This window comes from Cotesia glomerata, linkage group LG6 (assembly GCF_020080835.1).
Source record: "Cotesia glomerata isolate CgM1 linkage group LG6, MPM_Cglom_v2.3, whole genome shotgun sequence".
Lineage (NCBI taxonomy): Eukaryota > Metazoa > Arthropoda > Insecta > Hymenoptera > Braconidae > Cotesia > Cotesia glomerata.
The window spans coordinates 24,383,128-24,399,340 of record NC_058163.1 but is presented as its reverse complement, the minus strand read 5'-3'; the positions used below and the strand labels follow the sequence as shown (position 1 = coordinate 24,399,340).

Here is a 16,213-nt window from a genome sequence, read left to right as displayed (position 1 = left end):
CATTTCTGATTTCTAATTTACAGCGATTGCTAAAAATACTAAATTCTGATTAATTTTAACTTACACTATGAAACCAGCAGTTTATAAGATCACCAGCACATTGGTTCGAGTCGTTTAAAGAACGAGCACTTGCTCTTCCACTATCATCGAGTGAATCGCATTTGCCGGTACAATTCTTGTCTCTGTTCAAATTTTCTTCATTGATGGTTATTAAGAACATACTGTTGAACTTAGCAAGATTCGCTGAAATTCATTTTCAATAAATATTTGAACAATCGATTATTTTAATGCTTAAAAATTTATTTCGTAGAGCTTACGGTCATTTCCACTTTCACGCCAATCGTAATTACTCGATTTTGCCAAAGGTTCTTTAATTTCAATCAATTTTAATTGGACTAATAATATATTTTCTGTCGTAGAGCCATCATCAATCTTATCAATCTTGTCAATCTTTTTGACTGGTGATGGGCTACACGAAGTTACCGCTATCTGGCTCTGTCGAACAGAAAATTAGTATATTGACCTTGGTCAGTAAATAAGAAAGCCTCAGATCACATGTTTGTCGACCTTAGCTTCGCTTCGGACGACAATTACATGTCATCTGAGACATTTCTTACTTTACTTGCTTAAGAACGTAATATTACTATAGATTAAAGTGTAAATAGTGTCCATATCACGATAGCTGACGAATACAATAAATGCATTTTGATGTAAGTTTTAAAGAACTACAAAGTATCGCTTTGAAAACTTAAAAAACGCTGAATGATTCAAGCCACTTAATGGATTAAATACGCATCAATATACGTTGCATACGTGGAAATTTTTATCGAAGTCTTAGTCACCGAATTTGTAAGTTTTAAAGCAGTAAAACATCTAGCATTATGTTCTTTTTTTAACGTTTGAATCGTGACGGATGATATTCTATGATTTCACATTTAACATAAAGTTGATAAATTACCACGACTCATTTTTATTTTATTTGTAAAGCAAAGTAAATTATCATGAACAATATTTAGAAAAATAATTTCTCATAGAAATAAAAAAAATAGTTATTAGTGCAAATTTTAAATATTTTTTTGTTTAATCACATTAACATTAATTTAACAATTTTTTACAATCTAGTTATTTACTCTAGTGAATATAATTACTTAAAAGAGCGTTCGTATGGACGTTTTAATTAATTGTTATGTAAAAAATATTTAATTTAGGATAATTAATTAATTTTACATTTAAAATATTTAATGTGTTTAAGTATTTGGTCCTAGCGTGTTAGACTAATAGACCGGGAACTTCCGAGTTTAATTTATTGAGAATGATAGGTTTGTTTGAATAAATTGATGTAGTTGAATAATTTTAATACATATATTGTTTAAGTCCAAAATTAATATCATTAGTTAAGTTTACAATTATTACAATTATTACACAGTGATTAAAGTTAACTTTTCTTTCATATAACGATTTTACAATATTACTAAATTCACAAATATTAATAATTTAAAATATACCTGATAAAAATTGATGAACCTTGTTGATTTAATTTGATTTAGTTGGTTTCACTTTACGATTTTACTTTACCTTTACAAATGATTTACTTCTATACAAAAGATTTACACGTGGTCTATTGAGACTTATTTAAACTATGTACGATGTTAACACTAGGACGTCAGGACAACGAGAGCGAACACCCAGCAGTTTTCCGGGTCCGAGATTTTGTGGTCCCTCAGTTGTTAATTGGAGGGAGAACCCAGTGCCCAATTAGCTATCGTTTTCCGGGGACTCTTACCCTCTCTTCGGATGTTTCGGAAAACTACTATAGTGGCGGTCTACTTGTATTTTGATGTACAAGTATACTGTACGTTTGTGATAGTGGATAGGCGCATCTATACACACACACATATGCACACAAGGATTCTAATGTTAACTTATACTTTACTTTACGAAATGTTTAAATATTACTATTTTTTAAATTTGTATACGTAACTAAATTATTGGAGCGATTAAATTACAATTAATTATCAATTTTTATTAGCAATTGATTTAAAATAGAATGAATAATTAGTCGATCGTTGTTAATAATTAAGTTGTAATTTCCTATTTCGAATGATCTATTTATTCTTATATATATTTTAACTAACTTCGGTTATAGTTTAAAGAGAAAATGTTGTTCAAGAGTCGATTATTGTTAATAATTAATTTGTAGTTTCCTATTTTTTTTTATTTATTTCCTTAACATTTAAATTCTATTTCACTTTAGTTTATTTAACTAACTATTCCTTTTGAGTCATTATTTATTTATCTTTACTTCGAATTATTTATTTATTCTTATATGTATTTTAACTAAAATTTTATCTTTGGTTATAGTTTAAAGATAAAATGTTGTTCAAGTTTTATTTTATAGTTTATTTAACTAGCTATTCATTTTGAGTCATTGTTTATCTTTCTTTACCTTGAATTGTCTATTTACTCTTATATGTATTTTAAAATCTTAAATGCATTGAGGTTCTAAACTAAACACCTAAGTAAGGGACATGGATCCTAAATCCTTTTACCTGGCCTACAGACGAACGAAAAATTATGACGGTCTTCAATAAAAATAAAAATAAAAAGAAATTGTTACTAAAGAAATTAATATTAGTAAAAATTAATATATAAAAAAAAATGTATTACATAACATAATTTAATAAAATTACCTGGTAATTGATAGCTCGTAAAAATACAAAAACGTGTGCAATGTAATAAACAAAATAGCTGCAAATATGGTAATTAAATATTTTATTATCGTGGCATAAATTCACGTGTAACTAATGCAATCGCTCTTCATCAATTAAGCTTTTAATATATTTTCTTTCAATCAGAAAAAGTTTAATCATTTTTTAACTAAGCTTGTAGAAAAAAAATTTTCTCCTATAGATTGTATAAAAATTTTTCCAAACAAAATTTACAATTTTAAATAAAATTTATAGGATAAAATTAAATGAAAAATATTATTAAAAAAAATTTTTTATATAAATTTGAATTTTTAACAAAAAATTTTTCTTTAGAAAAATTTATATGCTTAATATTTGTACGAACATATAAGCAAAACTATAAAAAAGCTTCATTTAGCGAGACCCGACATAAGTATAGAAATTTTTTATATAAATACTAGCAACGTGTAGTTCAAAAAGATTATTTTATTCAATAAAAATTGAATTAATAATTAATTTAAGTAATACAAAATGTCAAATGAGCTCTTTGAAAAAGTCGAAAAAAATGATTTTTGTTTTATTACTTCCCTAGAAGAAATGTAATCGAGTTTTTAGCCAGTAACTGGCCAGTTTGACTAGACTTAAACCAATAACTGGCCAGTTTTATTAGAGATCTAACAAAACATGGCAGCCTTCGTGAAACTGTCAATTGAGAATTTTCAGGTTATCAAGGGTTAATAAAACAGTCAAAAAAAATAAAAGTTATGTTTAATAAACGAAATGATTTAAAAGTTTTATTTATATTTATATTATATAATAGATAAAATTATTAGACTAATAGATTAATAATAATAAATCTAACAATGAAATGATAAAATAACTATTTTTTATTGGAGATAATTAAAAAAATAATCATTTAGTTTTTCTATTTAAATAAATTTATTCCATCCATATTAAATTGTAAAAATATTAAGCTTTGTTTATGAACACTTAGATTAATAATCGCTGTAAGATGATCTTCAACATCGAAGTAAACAAATTCACTCATTGTAATTTCATCAGCATTTGGCATTTTTTCAATTTTAAAAGATACACTACATTTATTTAAAAATGTTTTTGCAGTTATTGGTAACTCTTGAAGAACTCCAGCTTTCAAAATTTTTAACAACTCGTCTAAATAACAATTTGCAATATTTGTTTTTATTTTCCACATTCGCAATTCATTTATTGTGTCAACTGTTTTACTACATACGCAGAAAATCGTCATTTTCTGTCCGCCGGGAAGAAATAATTGATACCTGCCCGGCGCAGTCGCATTGGTCTGAAATTGTCTAGTTTCGGTTGGCTCAACAGGCATTAAAATTCACATTTTCAATGCAGGTTATATGAAAAAATTAATTTCTTTGATACCAATAAACAATTTATTGAGTAGCAATAAATCATTTGTTGAATACTACTAAATATTTATTTGGTGGAACTAAATGGGCTTTAATAAATTATTTAGTACCTATTACTAAATATTTGGTAATGAAAGGTTTGTTACTATATCATTTAGTATCTGTTACTAAATCTTATTAAATATAAGTAAATCCTTCTATCAGTGCGGAATCCGAGTGAATTTTACAGTTTACTTTTTTCTGAGTATAACTTCTTATATATTTTTGAGTGTGTAAATTTCAAAAATTTTCTATTGCATGCCTTAAGCGCGAAGCGCGCAGGTATGCTCTACTCTCGCCTAAAAATCGTGATTTCGATTAAAACGTGATTTTCATAATTTAAACCACAAAAATTATGGATAAAAAACATATTGAAATAAATAATAGCAACTACAGAACACGTTAAAAAAATTTTCTTATCGATTAAATAAGATTTATCAGAAAAAACTCGTTTTTCTGATGAGTTAAATGAATAAGAGCGTGGTATTCAGGGGAGCACCGGGCTTGATAACACCACAACTTTGTCAAAAATCACTTTCACGATTTAATTTTTTTTTTGTTTTATTCCAGAGGAAGTTTGTCAAAACTCTTGTAAAAATTGCGTGTCAAAATAATTCCGTTTCGATACAGTTAATTTTTTTCGATTGTCAGTTCGATGACTTTTTCTGCGATTTCGCCAGCCATATATATTATTTTTCATAAACAGAATTGAAATAACTATAAACAAGCAGAAACTATACATACATGATGGTATAATTACTAACTGTTTTATCATCTGTTAAAATTTTTTTTAGCTCGACCTACAGAGGGGATAATACTACTCGCGGGAAAATTCAAATTAAAAACGAATAATTTTTGTTATGACATAAATAATTTATATATGACATAAGCGTTTAATGCATGCTCATTTGGATTTCCCAAACTTTTTTTCCAATTTCCGCTCTAATTTAAAACATAAATTTCCCATAAAAAATCAAATAAAAATAACAACATTACTAATATTGTGATAAAAGAGCCGTAGGTTAATTTGAGGGCAGAAGAGAAACCCACAGACTGTTGTCCAATCAGATAAATAAAACCACCCGAACAGGTAGAGAATAAAACGGTATTGTCGAATAATTTGTTAGTTTACAAATCTCTGGTTTTGTGTGTTGTAAAGTGGTATAAAGACTGTCGGTGGGCAGCAGCGGGGTGAGGCTGGTTGTTAATAATTGCCAAAAGCTCCATACACATCTCTGTGCCGTTCTGTATTCAGTATTTCTGGTGTGTCAGGTTAGTTGTTGCTAAATGTAACTCTGCTCTCTGCTCAGTTCGGGCTCTGCTACTGCTACTGCTGGTGCTCTGCATAGTACGAGGGCATGTAGATAAAAATCAGTAATTAGCCGGGACCATTATAGCCGCGCGTTTGAAAAATTAGCGAGTGCAGGCAATAGTTGTCGGTCGGGGGCTCGAACATACACAGTACATGACACAGTGTATACTACTATACTGGAGAAATAGAAGGGAGCTGGAGCTGGTCTACTCACACTGACATCGAATTCTCCATACACTCGACACCACTACCACCAGGTTCGGAGTATGAAGGTGGTAACCAGCCCTTTGGGCATAATTCCGGTTCGTTGCTACGTATCCAAACGTAACATCCAGTCTGTCTCTGATTTATACGGGTTTGCTATTAATTACCCACCGCTTCCCCCCGTCAACCCCCATTTACCGGTGACCCCCCTCGTTCCTCACCCCCTTGCTCCTCTTTCTATTGCCGGGGTGCAGCCACCTATGGATAAGCGTATAAACGTATTAATGTATGGACGAAGTACGTGTCTAAATGTTTGCAAGCTCGCCCGACCTATACTTGCCTGTTTACATCGTCAAATAATTTAGGCACGGGCTTTGCTCCCATTTCTCCGTCTCCAGTTGACGTAATCGTTAACAGTTAAACTCTATCGGTTCGAAACTCGATTCATTAGTTATTATGTTTAGTCGGTTCTATCAGCTCAAAGGGATTGTGTGCTAATTAATTAGTCAATCAAATTTGTTTAGTCTTATTATTATTATTATTCAGTCAAATGTTTTGGTTAAATTTATCTTTAATGACAAATTTAGATATGAATTGAGGATAATTTAGAATTAAGAAAAATTCTTGAACCAAGAATATAATTTTGAAGAGGGTGATTTTCTTGAATCAAGACGAAAAATTCTTGATTTAAGTAAAGTTTTCTTAAATCAAGAAAAATTTTCTTAAATCAAGAATTTTTATACTCAAACCAAGAATATTGAGCTCTTCAAAAATATATACTTGATTCAAGAACATTTTTTTTTCTGTGTGGAGGGAAACACAGGCTAACAATGTTACGAAAAATTAAAAGAAAAAAATTGTTGTATTAGACTGGGCAGCCAATAAAAATAAGAATATAAAGTATTGTAAAACCAGTCTTTAGAAAAAATAAATATTATAAATTATTATTATCATTATTATTAGACTTTTTTTAAAAAATTATTGACAATTTTTATGGAGGAAATTATTCAAGAGAAAAGTAAGTCATTTGCAAGAAAAAAACTTCAATAAATTTCATGATAATTGGAAAAAATAGACCGGAAAAAATATATCCGGAAGAAATTTTAAAAGTATGAAAAAATTATAGTATTTCATTAAAATTGTTATAAAATAAAAAAAATAATAATAATAATAATTATCATTATCATTATTATATCACACCCACAATTTTTCTGAAAAACATTTTTTTAATAATATTTTTTTTTTGTTACAAAAAAAAATATTATTATTTTCATTATTGTTATAATTTTTATTTAGTAATAATTTAAATGAAATAATATGAATTTATCATAACTTTAAAATTTTTTCGGGTCTATTTTTTTCCGGGATTTAAATTTTATATGAGTAAAAAAAATTTTTTACAAATTTTTATAAATTTTCAATTGCTTAATTTTTGAAAAATTTTATAATATAAATTTTGAAACTGAGGAGCTTGATGTGAAAAAATTTTCTGGCTTTAAATGTTCTGATATACTTAAAACTAAATTTAGTATCGAAAATCTCCGCCAGATGTAGCATGATCGCTAAATTTTCTCCCTATCAGAGAGTTAAGTTGTAAAAAAATTAAGTTTTATCAGCAACTAAAATTTTTTATCTAATAAACTTTTGAAAAAATTCAAATATTAACATAAATTACTTTTTTATTTTCATACAGAGATATTGCAAGACTTATAAGGTTATGTTAAAAAAAATTTTTCATGGGTACTTAAAAAAATTTTTCTTAAAATTATTCAAATATCATAAAAAGGACTATTTATTGAACCTTTTTATAATCGTATGAAAGTATAGAATATTTTTGATTGCTTATTTAAGTATAAATAATCAATTTAACTTATTGACTTACATACCGATTGATGTAAACTATCGTAAAAAGAATTGTAAAATACCTACTGCTAAAAAATAAATTATAATTATTATTAAAATTTATTACATACAAAAAGTACTTACTTTCTTCTCAAATTTTTGCAAGATTATACATTCAAATATTTTTTAAAAAAATGTATGGTTAATAAAAATAAAATTAATTTTATTTTATCAAAATATTTTTATTCATAATTTAATTTTGACATTGGACTAATTTTTGAATTCAAGAATAAAATTTAATTTAGTTATTAAATTTATTGTTTATTTTACTACCAAACTTTTACTGATAGAAATTCAATAAATTGTCGATTACGAGACTCTAAAATGGAATTACTTGAACTTAAAATTAACATTACAATAATAATATTAAAATGTAATAAAATTCGGCGCAGTTATACCCCGACAGACTGCTAATAAAAAATAAAAAAGGATAACAATCGTAATTTCCATCAGAGAAAGTTTCCGTCCGATCAGCTGTACTGGGGCTTATCTGAGTCTCGGCGTGCCACGTAAGGGAAAGCCTCACGATCTCGTGGAGAAAACACATTGATAATGTCCCGAGGGATAAGGAATCGCGGACTTGCGTCCATTTTCCAGCTCCCGTGACTCGCATCACCACCTCTACCACATTACATTACGTACCTCCGGCTCCATTCTTCAGCTTATCTCATTTATTACCCGCCCGGTCTTTCTTCGGAGGTAAATCGTCTCGTTCATCGGTTATTTTACAACCGAGATACGGAAAATAATGTTACGTCTTTGTTTTCACAACTCTAGCACCCACTGACAAATAAGAAAGGGACCAAATTCTATAAATATTGTGACAGCTAAAGACCAGATAAGATAAAGATGTTTTGTCATTTTCTTAAATGGCTTCTATTACCATCAACATCAACATCCAGTCAGACCACTCATGACTCAGTAATTGAAATCTTTCAGATAAAATACTTTAGTGAAAAAATATAAATATTTTTATGAAAAGAAATTTTTTTTAAAAATATAAAGTTTATGTTAATTAATTTTTCTTTAAAAAATAAATTTTAATTTAAAAAAAAATTGTACTACTGATTTTTTATGTCATGCTATTTGATAAAAAAAAAAATAATAATTTATTTGTTAAAAAATTTCATATAACAATTAATTTCATTATCATTAAAGTAACTAATTTTATTGAATTAGTGAACTTGAGATAAATTTTCTGAAGTATTTTCAGAAATTTAGCATTCAAAATTTTCAAATAAATGAAAATGATAATGTACTTAAAATTTTTTAAAAAACACACAAGATTTATTTTTCAGTAATTTGATTTGTTATCCTCAAGTAAAATAGAAAAGTGTTAGATAAAAATGTATTTCAATGTATGTTCGGCATTGAGCTTTCAAATTACTAATAGAAAACAATGGGAAGAAGAAAGATCGAGGCACGGTGCAATATTGAGTGTCCTTAAGATAAGGATAGTAACGTAACGGTTGGTGGTTTAGTTACTCCACCCGATGCGCCTGTTCCTTTTGGCTCATACGTTTCCGCTATCTGAGGCTAAACGGCACACCGCGTTTCCACCGAGAATCGTAAGGGGACGCGTGTGCTGCGGTGTACATTGCTCGCTACATAATACTCTAGCACATTACTGTCGAAAAGGGAGATAACGGAAATTTAGAGCGAGGAATTTGAGTAGGAACGGGAGCATGCTGGAAAAATACCGGTTAGGTATTGCTTCTCTTTCTCTGTCTTCCATTGTCTTGGAACTATTTCCATAGAGAAGCAAATTGATTTTTTGTTATGATGGCTTAATAAATATCAACTCTTATGCTTAAGTAAATTTTACTTGGTTCAAGAATTTTTCATTTTAGTTAAAGATAATTAAACTCTTGAAAATTATTTTTATCTAACACTTTCCTATATTTTATCTCGGACTTGAAAAAAGTTACTAAAAAATAAATGTTGTGTCTTTTAATTAATTTAAGTATTATTATCTATATTATTAAGAGAATAAGCAAAATTTTGCGGCCAGTCTATTTATATGACAAAATTTCATATGACAAATAGTCAATTTATGATGATAAGTATTTAGGCTGCATTCGAAAATTCTCTATCTCTAGATACATAATTAAGAAATAACCTTGTATCTCGTGAACTATTGACATTTTTAAAGATATAAGCTCATCCCGATGTTACACTCATCGAGACCTTTTATTTGAGTACCCACATCAATTTTTTATATATTTCATATATTTATATATCTTTATATATGTCATATATATGAAAAATATATCAAAATGCATGTGGGTACTCAAATGAAAGCTTTTGATGAATGTAACATCAGGGTGAGCTTACATCTTTAAAAATGTCAATAATTAAGAAGTGACCTTTTATCTTGTGAAATATTGACATTTTCAAAGATATAAGCTCATCCCAATGTTACATTCATCGAGACCTTTCATTTAAGTACCCACATCAATTTTTCATATATTTATATATATTGTATATATGTATATATGAAAAATATATCAAAAATACATGTGGGTACTCAAATGAAAGCTCTTGATGAGTGTCACATCGGGATGAGCTTATATCTTTAAAAATATCAATAATTAAGAAATTACCTTGTATCTCGTTAACTATTGACATTTTTAAAGACATAAGCTCATTCCGATGTTACACTCATCAAGACCTTTCATTTGAGTACCCACATCAATTTTTCATATATTTATATATATTATATATATGTATAAATGAAAAATATATAAAAATGCATGTGGGTACTCAAATGAAAGCTCTTGATGAGTGTAACATCGGGATGAGCTTATATCTTTAAAAAAGTCAATATTTAAGAAATTACAGTGCAGTTTAACAAAAGTCATTATTTAATAAAACAAAATTTCATTTATTTATAATTCAGAAGTCATGGCAGTCACATAGTGAACCTTGCTAGTTATTATAGATAGAATTTCTTAAAGAATGAAATTAAAGAATGAATTATTAAATTAATAACACCTAATTTTTTTTTTTTTAATAAAAAAAAAATAAATTACCCTACAGAGTTTTTTATTATTAATAATATAAGTAAAATTTTTTTTCGTTAATTTTTTAGCTCTAAAATTATAAAAAATTCACAATAAAAAATTGATTAATTATAAGTATTCTAAGAGTAAGTTAAATTCTACAATACTACTTGATCATATAAGTTCATACACAGCAAAAAATTTTGGGTTATTGCGTTAAAAAACTTAGTGTTAAATATTTAACACTTTTATGTGTAAATTTAACATTTGCTCTGTTAAATCAACACAAAAAAGTGTTAAAAATTTTTAACACAAAATTTTTTACTACGTATGGCAAAAAAAAGTACGTCTGACCATACACGACTAATTTTCCCTTGACTACCAATAACATTAAATCTCCAATAATTAATCCCTATTGCATGAGTATTAGTACAACAAGCTCGAAGCAAACTAGTAACACAACTACCCCGTATTTTTTCAACCGTGTAGTATAACATTACACTAGCAGTTTGGGGTTACTTATGTATACTTATACTTTAGAGTGCGGGTATAATTCGGTCTACTGGCAAAAGCCTGCGGGCTGAGGTGCTTGCGGTAAATCTAATAATATTGTAATGCTGTTACTACGTCCCTCAAAGTTGCCTCGTAAGTTAACTATTTCCCCTTCTATTCTTGTATGTAACTACTCACATATTCCCACACATATACACATATATTGCTCAATAACTATTCCTAGAACTAATACCAATACCAACCGAGTTGTGTGGATTTTACATCAACGTGAGTGAGTAATGCAGAGAATTTCTAACGCGTGTGTTTCATTTGCCCCGGGTAAATTTTCAAAATAAAAGCACAGCAAAAAAAAGGAACAAAAAAACGTCCAATAAAATGAAACTAGTACTCCAACAAAACAACAGAGTAACAATACATCAAAGCGCATTGTCTATTGGTAAATTTCAAATATTTTTCATCAACATTGCTGATTTATTGATGATACATTTTTGTTTTCGTCCTTCTCCGAATCAAAATAAAAAATAAAAAACAAACTGCTATTGATAACATATTTATGAGCGTTAATTTTTAAAGTTTAAGTTCAAATAAAAGTTTTGCTAGCATGTCATAAGCCGGGTAGTCGCCTGGGGGCTGTTCCGCAAACTATGCCTGCAAAAGTTCAACACAACTTCATAACATCCGGAAAGGGAGCTTGGGAAAGGAAAGGGCTGAAGAAGGAGGAAGGGTCTTGCAGCAACGAGTGTAAGAACGGAATTTGTTCTAGCGTGAGCTTACATGGGTTTCGCTAAGTACAAAGGTGTCTAGATACTCCGAAGAGAAGTGCTGGAGTAGAGGGAGCTGGAGGTAACTGGAACTATTACTATAACTGGATCCAGTGGCTTGGAACAACGCACTACTGTCAGGCTTACTCTGATAAGAAGTTTAGCAAACTTAAAACGCCACAATTGTGCCAATGCGGACGAATTTTGATATATTTTTATTAACTTTTATTTATAAATTATACTGTAAAAAAATTTGAGACCAGATGATTTTTAATTGATATGATTGTAGAAATTTTGAATGTGCTATAGAAAATATATTATTAAAAAATTATTTTATTACTAATGTTTACTAATTGTTCATCTAACGTTGAAATTTACTAATTTTTTAAGAATTTTTCGAGAAGAAATAATTAAATTTCTGTAATTTAATTTTTTTTGACACTTTAGGTCAGAACGATCGAAATAACAAAAATATTCTCTTTAAGCAAGTGACAATAGTTATCAACCGAAGATAAAGATCTCTTGAGCCAAGAAGTCAGAAATAAAGGCAAGAAATTGTTGAAGCAAAACAACCGGTTGTCTTTTAAAATCTTGGATCTAAAATGTTTTAAATTTTAATAATGATTTCCAATCACTAATATTTCAATAAATACGCAAAATTTTCTTCAAATTGTGACACAAAATCGAGTATAATATTAGACAGATAACAATCCAGAATAATTTTATTCTAACGAAGCACTCTACTGTTTTCAAACAAGATATAGTGATACTTTGCCCAAGAATTTCTATTGGATCAAGATACCCGGTAACGTCAGTCCAAGATTTTACCGACCTGTTTCAAGAGTTCCGTTAGAACCAACAAATTCTCGGATTTCTGCTACTCTCTGCACCATTAAAAAATTCTTGAATACTTTTCAGAATATGTTAAAGTGAAAATTTTATTTTTCTAAAAGATTTTTTGATATTTCGAATGAAGAAACTTTATCTTTAACCAAAAATCTAGAATTCTTGAAAGAAAACGAAATTATTTTTAGTTTTAGATAATTGTTGTTGGTTTTTGAATTTTCTGTATCGACTTAAGATAATATTCTCTTTAATCAAGTGACAATAGTTATCAACCGAAGATAAAGATCTCTTGAGCCAAGAAGTCAGAATTAAAGGCAAGAAATTGTAGAAGCAAAACAACCGGTTGTCTTTTAAAATCTTGGATCTAAAATGTTTTAAATTTTAATAATGATTTCCAATGACTAACATTTCAATAAATACGCAAAATTTTCTTCAAATTGTGACACAAAATCGAGTACAATATTAGACAGATAAAAATTTCCAAATAAATCGACTTCCAGCAAACACCCAGAGCCACGAATAAATGATAATAATTATAAGTAAAATCAGGAGCTTAATAGGGAGTAGAATAAAAGGACTCGTTATCGGTGTTGTCTTATTAATTTCTAAAAAGTCGCTAGCTCGGAATCGGAGCTTTAAAGTTAGGAGAAATTCTGTGAAATTAAAATTTTCTTTTATCTAGAAGTCCAAATTTAAGGCAAAAAATTCTTGAAGCATAGGTTTACCGAAAAACCTTTAATACCAATCACTTTATTTTCAATTGAAAACCAACACTTTATTTACTCTTACGTAAAACTTTCCTCTGAACCCTTTTATTTACTCACAATCAATTGTTTACTTTCTTGGTAATATATTTCGCGGAGTAAATTTATACTTTATTCCTCCCAGAAGTGGTATTGTTCTATTTCCGGGAATTCTTTAGCGATTTTCCTCCGATGGCACAGCAATCTCGTAATCGACTTTGCGAAACAATTCTATAATCCCTTAAACTTAATTAGGGGCCGAACTGAAGGCGCCCGGAACTCAGTTAACTAAAGCTACAAACAAGAACAATATCTTATCCTCATGGCCGTGGCCAGGGGAACTTTGTTAGCCCCCAGGACTCAAGAAATAGGAAAGAAGAAAGAAGAAAACAAAAAATACAAGTATAAAGATATATATTACATTATACGAGCAAAAGAAAGGATCCGATAAAGTGGAGACATCACGAACCTCTGGCCAACGTAATCGCTTGTAAAAATTTTATTAAGGATCAAAGTCCACCGAATATAGATTCTATAAAATACCTTCAATTTTTATCCTTCAATTTTTTTCTACAAAAAATTACTATCTAAATTTTTTTTACAACATTTATACGCGTCTGTATATTTGAGATTTATATATTGAATCAACGAAGATAGAATGTCAATATGTCGGCCTTCTGGGCGCTCAACTAGTCTTCACTCATGTCAAAGAATTTCTCGGGGGAAAATAAACTCCGATGGATCGTTGAATATTATTTAAATGAAAAAAATTAAATGGCTCATTAATTTTACTCAAATTAAAATTTCACCGAGTTTTTTTTTTTTATTAATAATTAATTTAATATTTTAATAACATTTCATTTAAAAAACTGTACAAAATAAATTTAACAAAAATTCTTACAGTCTTGCCAAATATTGCACTTGATATTTTGCACGCCTCGTAAGCAAAGCGTTGAGGTAGTGCTCTACTCTCGACATTTCAAAAAAAGCAGTTTTCTCGAAACTGAAATTGATTTTTTTTTTATTTATATCGCACTTACAGGTTAACATGAGTGTACTGATATCAAGTCAAATAATTTGTCAGGCACATAAAATATATTTCAATAACAATTATTTTGTTTAACATAGTAAATAATAACATTAAAAATAATCTTTTCTGGACGTCCGTGTGTCTGTGTTTATGGATTGGTGTATGTGGCAGGAAAATTGCTCGAAAAAATGATCGTACCGGAATAATTTTTCTTTATTATCTTAAGTAACACACTAAGGACTTTCTCAATTAATATAAGCGTTCAATTCACTGTCGTTAAATTATTATTTATAAAAAACTAATATATGACTGTGTATTTTTAACTTCCCGCTACGAAAATCAAAGATTTTCAAAAATCGGGAAGTTATTGTTTTCACCCCGTTTTGCAAAAACTGAGTTTTTATCAGATCTCGACGTTTGAAGGTCACAGGAAGCTTCCCTGACTATCCCCGCGAGGTTGTCACGGTGTCTGTATGTGTGTGTGTGTGTGTGTGTGTGTGTGTGTGTGTGTGTGTGTGTGTGTGTGTGTGTGTGTGTGTGTGAAAGTATGTGAACGGCTTATAACTTTTGAACGGCTTGACTGATTTCATCGCGGTTGGTGCCATTCGAAAGGGCTTGACCGAACTTAGATTTTGAAAACTATTTGGACCGATTCAGATCAATAGATTTTGAGAAATCTTCAAAAAACTGAAAAAAAAAACTTTTTCAAATGTGGTTTTTTTGGAATAACTTTTAAACGACTTGATGGTTCAATTCCAAAAACTAATCAGCTCTTAACCTCAAAAAACCACGTCGATCGCCACCAGTCCGGTCAAAATCGGTTGATTCGTTCGAAAGATATCGTGAACGAAAGAAAACCGAAAAAAGTGTTTTTTCGGAATAACTCCGAAATTTCTAGCGCGATCAATTCAAAATTTAAGATTTTTTATGAGGCTTAAAAAACTGCGTCGAATGCTGCCAACCGCGTGAAAATCGGTTTATAAATTCAAAAGTTATTGCGGTTTAAAAATTCAAAAAATAGTGTCATCAAATCCTTATCAGACTTTTGAGCTCGAAAGAGCTCAAAAGCATAGGAAAGCAATCTCTTTGAGCTTGGAGAGCTCAAAATAACCCATCAATTGTATTTTTGAGCTCGAAGAGCTCAAAAACGTCATTGGTGCAATTTTAAGCGCCTAAGTATGGAATAAGCGGGAAGTTGCAGGGATGGCCTTCAGGGTCAACCGTTTTCCTAATTTTTTTGTATATCTATCTATACATTTTATTATAGTATTTTTTTTTCCTCACCTTAGAATTATGGCGCCACTAAACCATAGCAGAGTTTTCTGTTTTTTATTATTTTGCTTTTTATATTTTATTTTAATCAATTTTATTGTGAAAAATGAGATTATGGGGCGTGCACTTTTGGATTTTCCAAATTTTTTTTTAAATAGTATACAAAAAAATTTTAAATAAAATATTAGTTAAACACCTTGAGCTATGATTGATACGAGACCACGTAGTTTTGAGTAACTCTGGATCCAGGATGTTTTTCGGTGTAGGGTGACGAAGTTGAGGGCTCGAAGGGTGAGTGGGAATGAGTGAAACGTAAATGAGAGGGGTGTTGCGGAGGCTAGATGCTTGATGAGAGAATGGGAAAATTTAATTAACGTAAATGCTGGGCGCCACGGCCGGTGCTATTGCTACTACACCGTGTGTGCTGTGTGCTGTGTGGCGATCGGTCATATGCACCCCTTGCGTTTTGGGGTTGTTTCTCGCTCCCGCTCATCCCAGCTAAACG

At 29.6% G+C, this 16,213-nt stretch overlaps 2 protein-coding genes across 2 annotated transcripts in view; one reads left to right on the top strand and one right to left on the bottom strand.

The window, feature by feature from the left end:
- The window catches only part of LOC123266460 (LIM domain only protein 3-like), a 161,217-nt gene that overhangs the window by 19,197 nt on the left and 125,807 nt on the right, over window positions 1-16,213 (top strand). The gene's annotated exons all lie outside the window — the stretch shown is intronic.
- On the bottom strand, window positions 54-8,195 carry LOC123268081. Its single transcript, XM_044732964.1, has 3 exons — window positions 8,184-8,195; window positions 318-495; window positions 54-243 (listed from the first exon to the last, which is right to left on the bottom strand). Exons 1-3 carry the CDS (start codon window positions 8,193-8,195, stop codon window positions 56-58), a joined length of 378 nt encoding a protein of 125 aa, XP_044588899.1. The 3' UTR covers window positions 54-55.

Bases quoted from the DNA above. Each gene is read 5' to 3' on its own strand.
- LOC123268081 (XM_044732964.1), bottom strand. The intron at 244-317 runs GTAAGCTCTACG...AATGAATTTCAG, and splicing joins GCGTGAAAGTGGAAATGACC to CGAATCTTGCTAAGTTCAAC.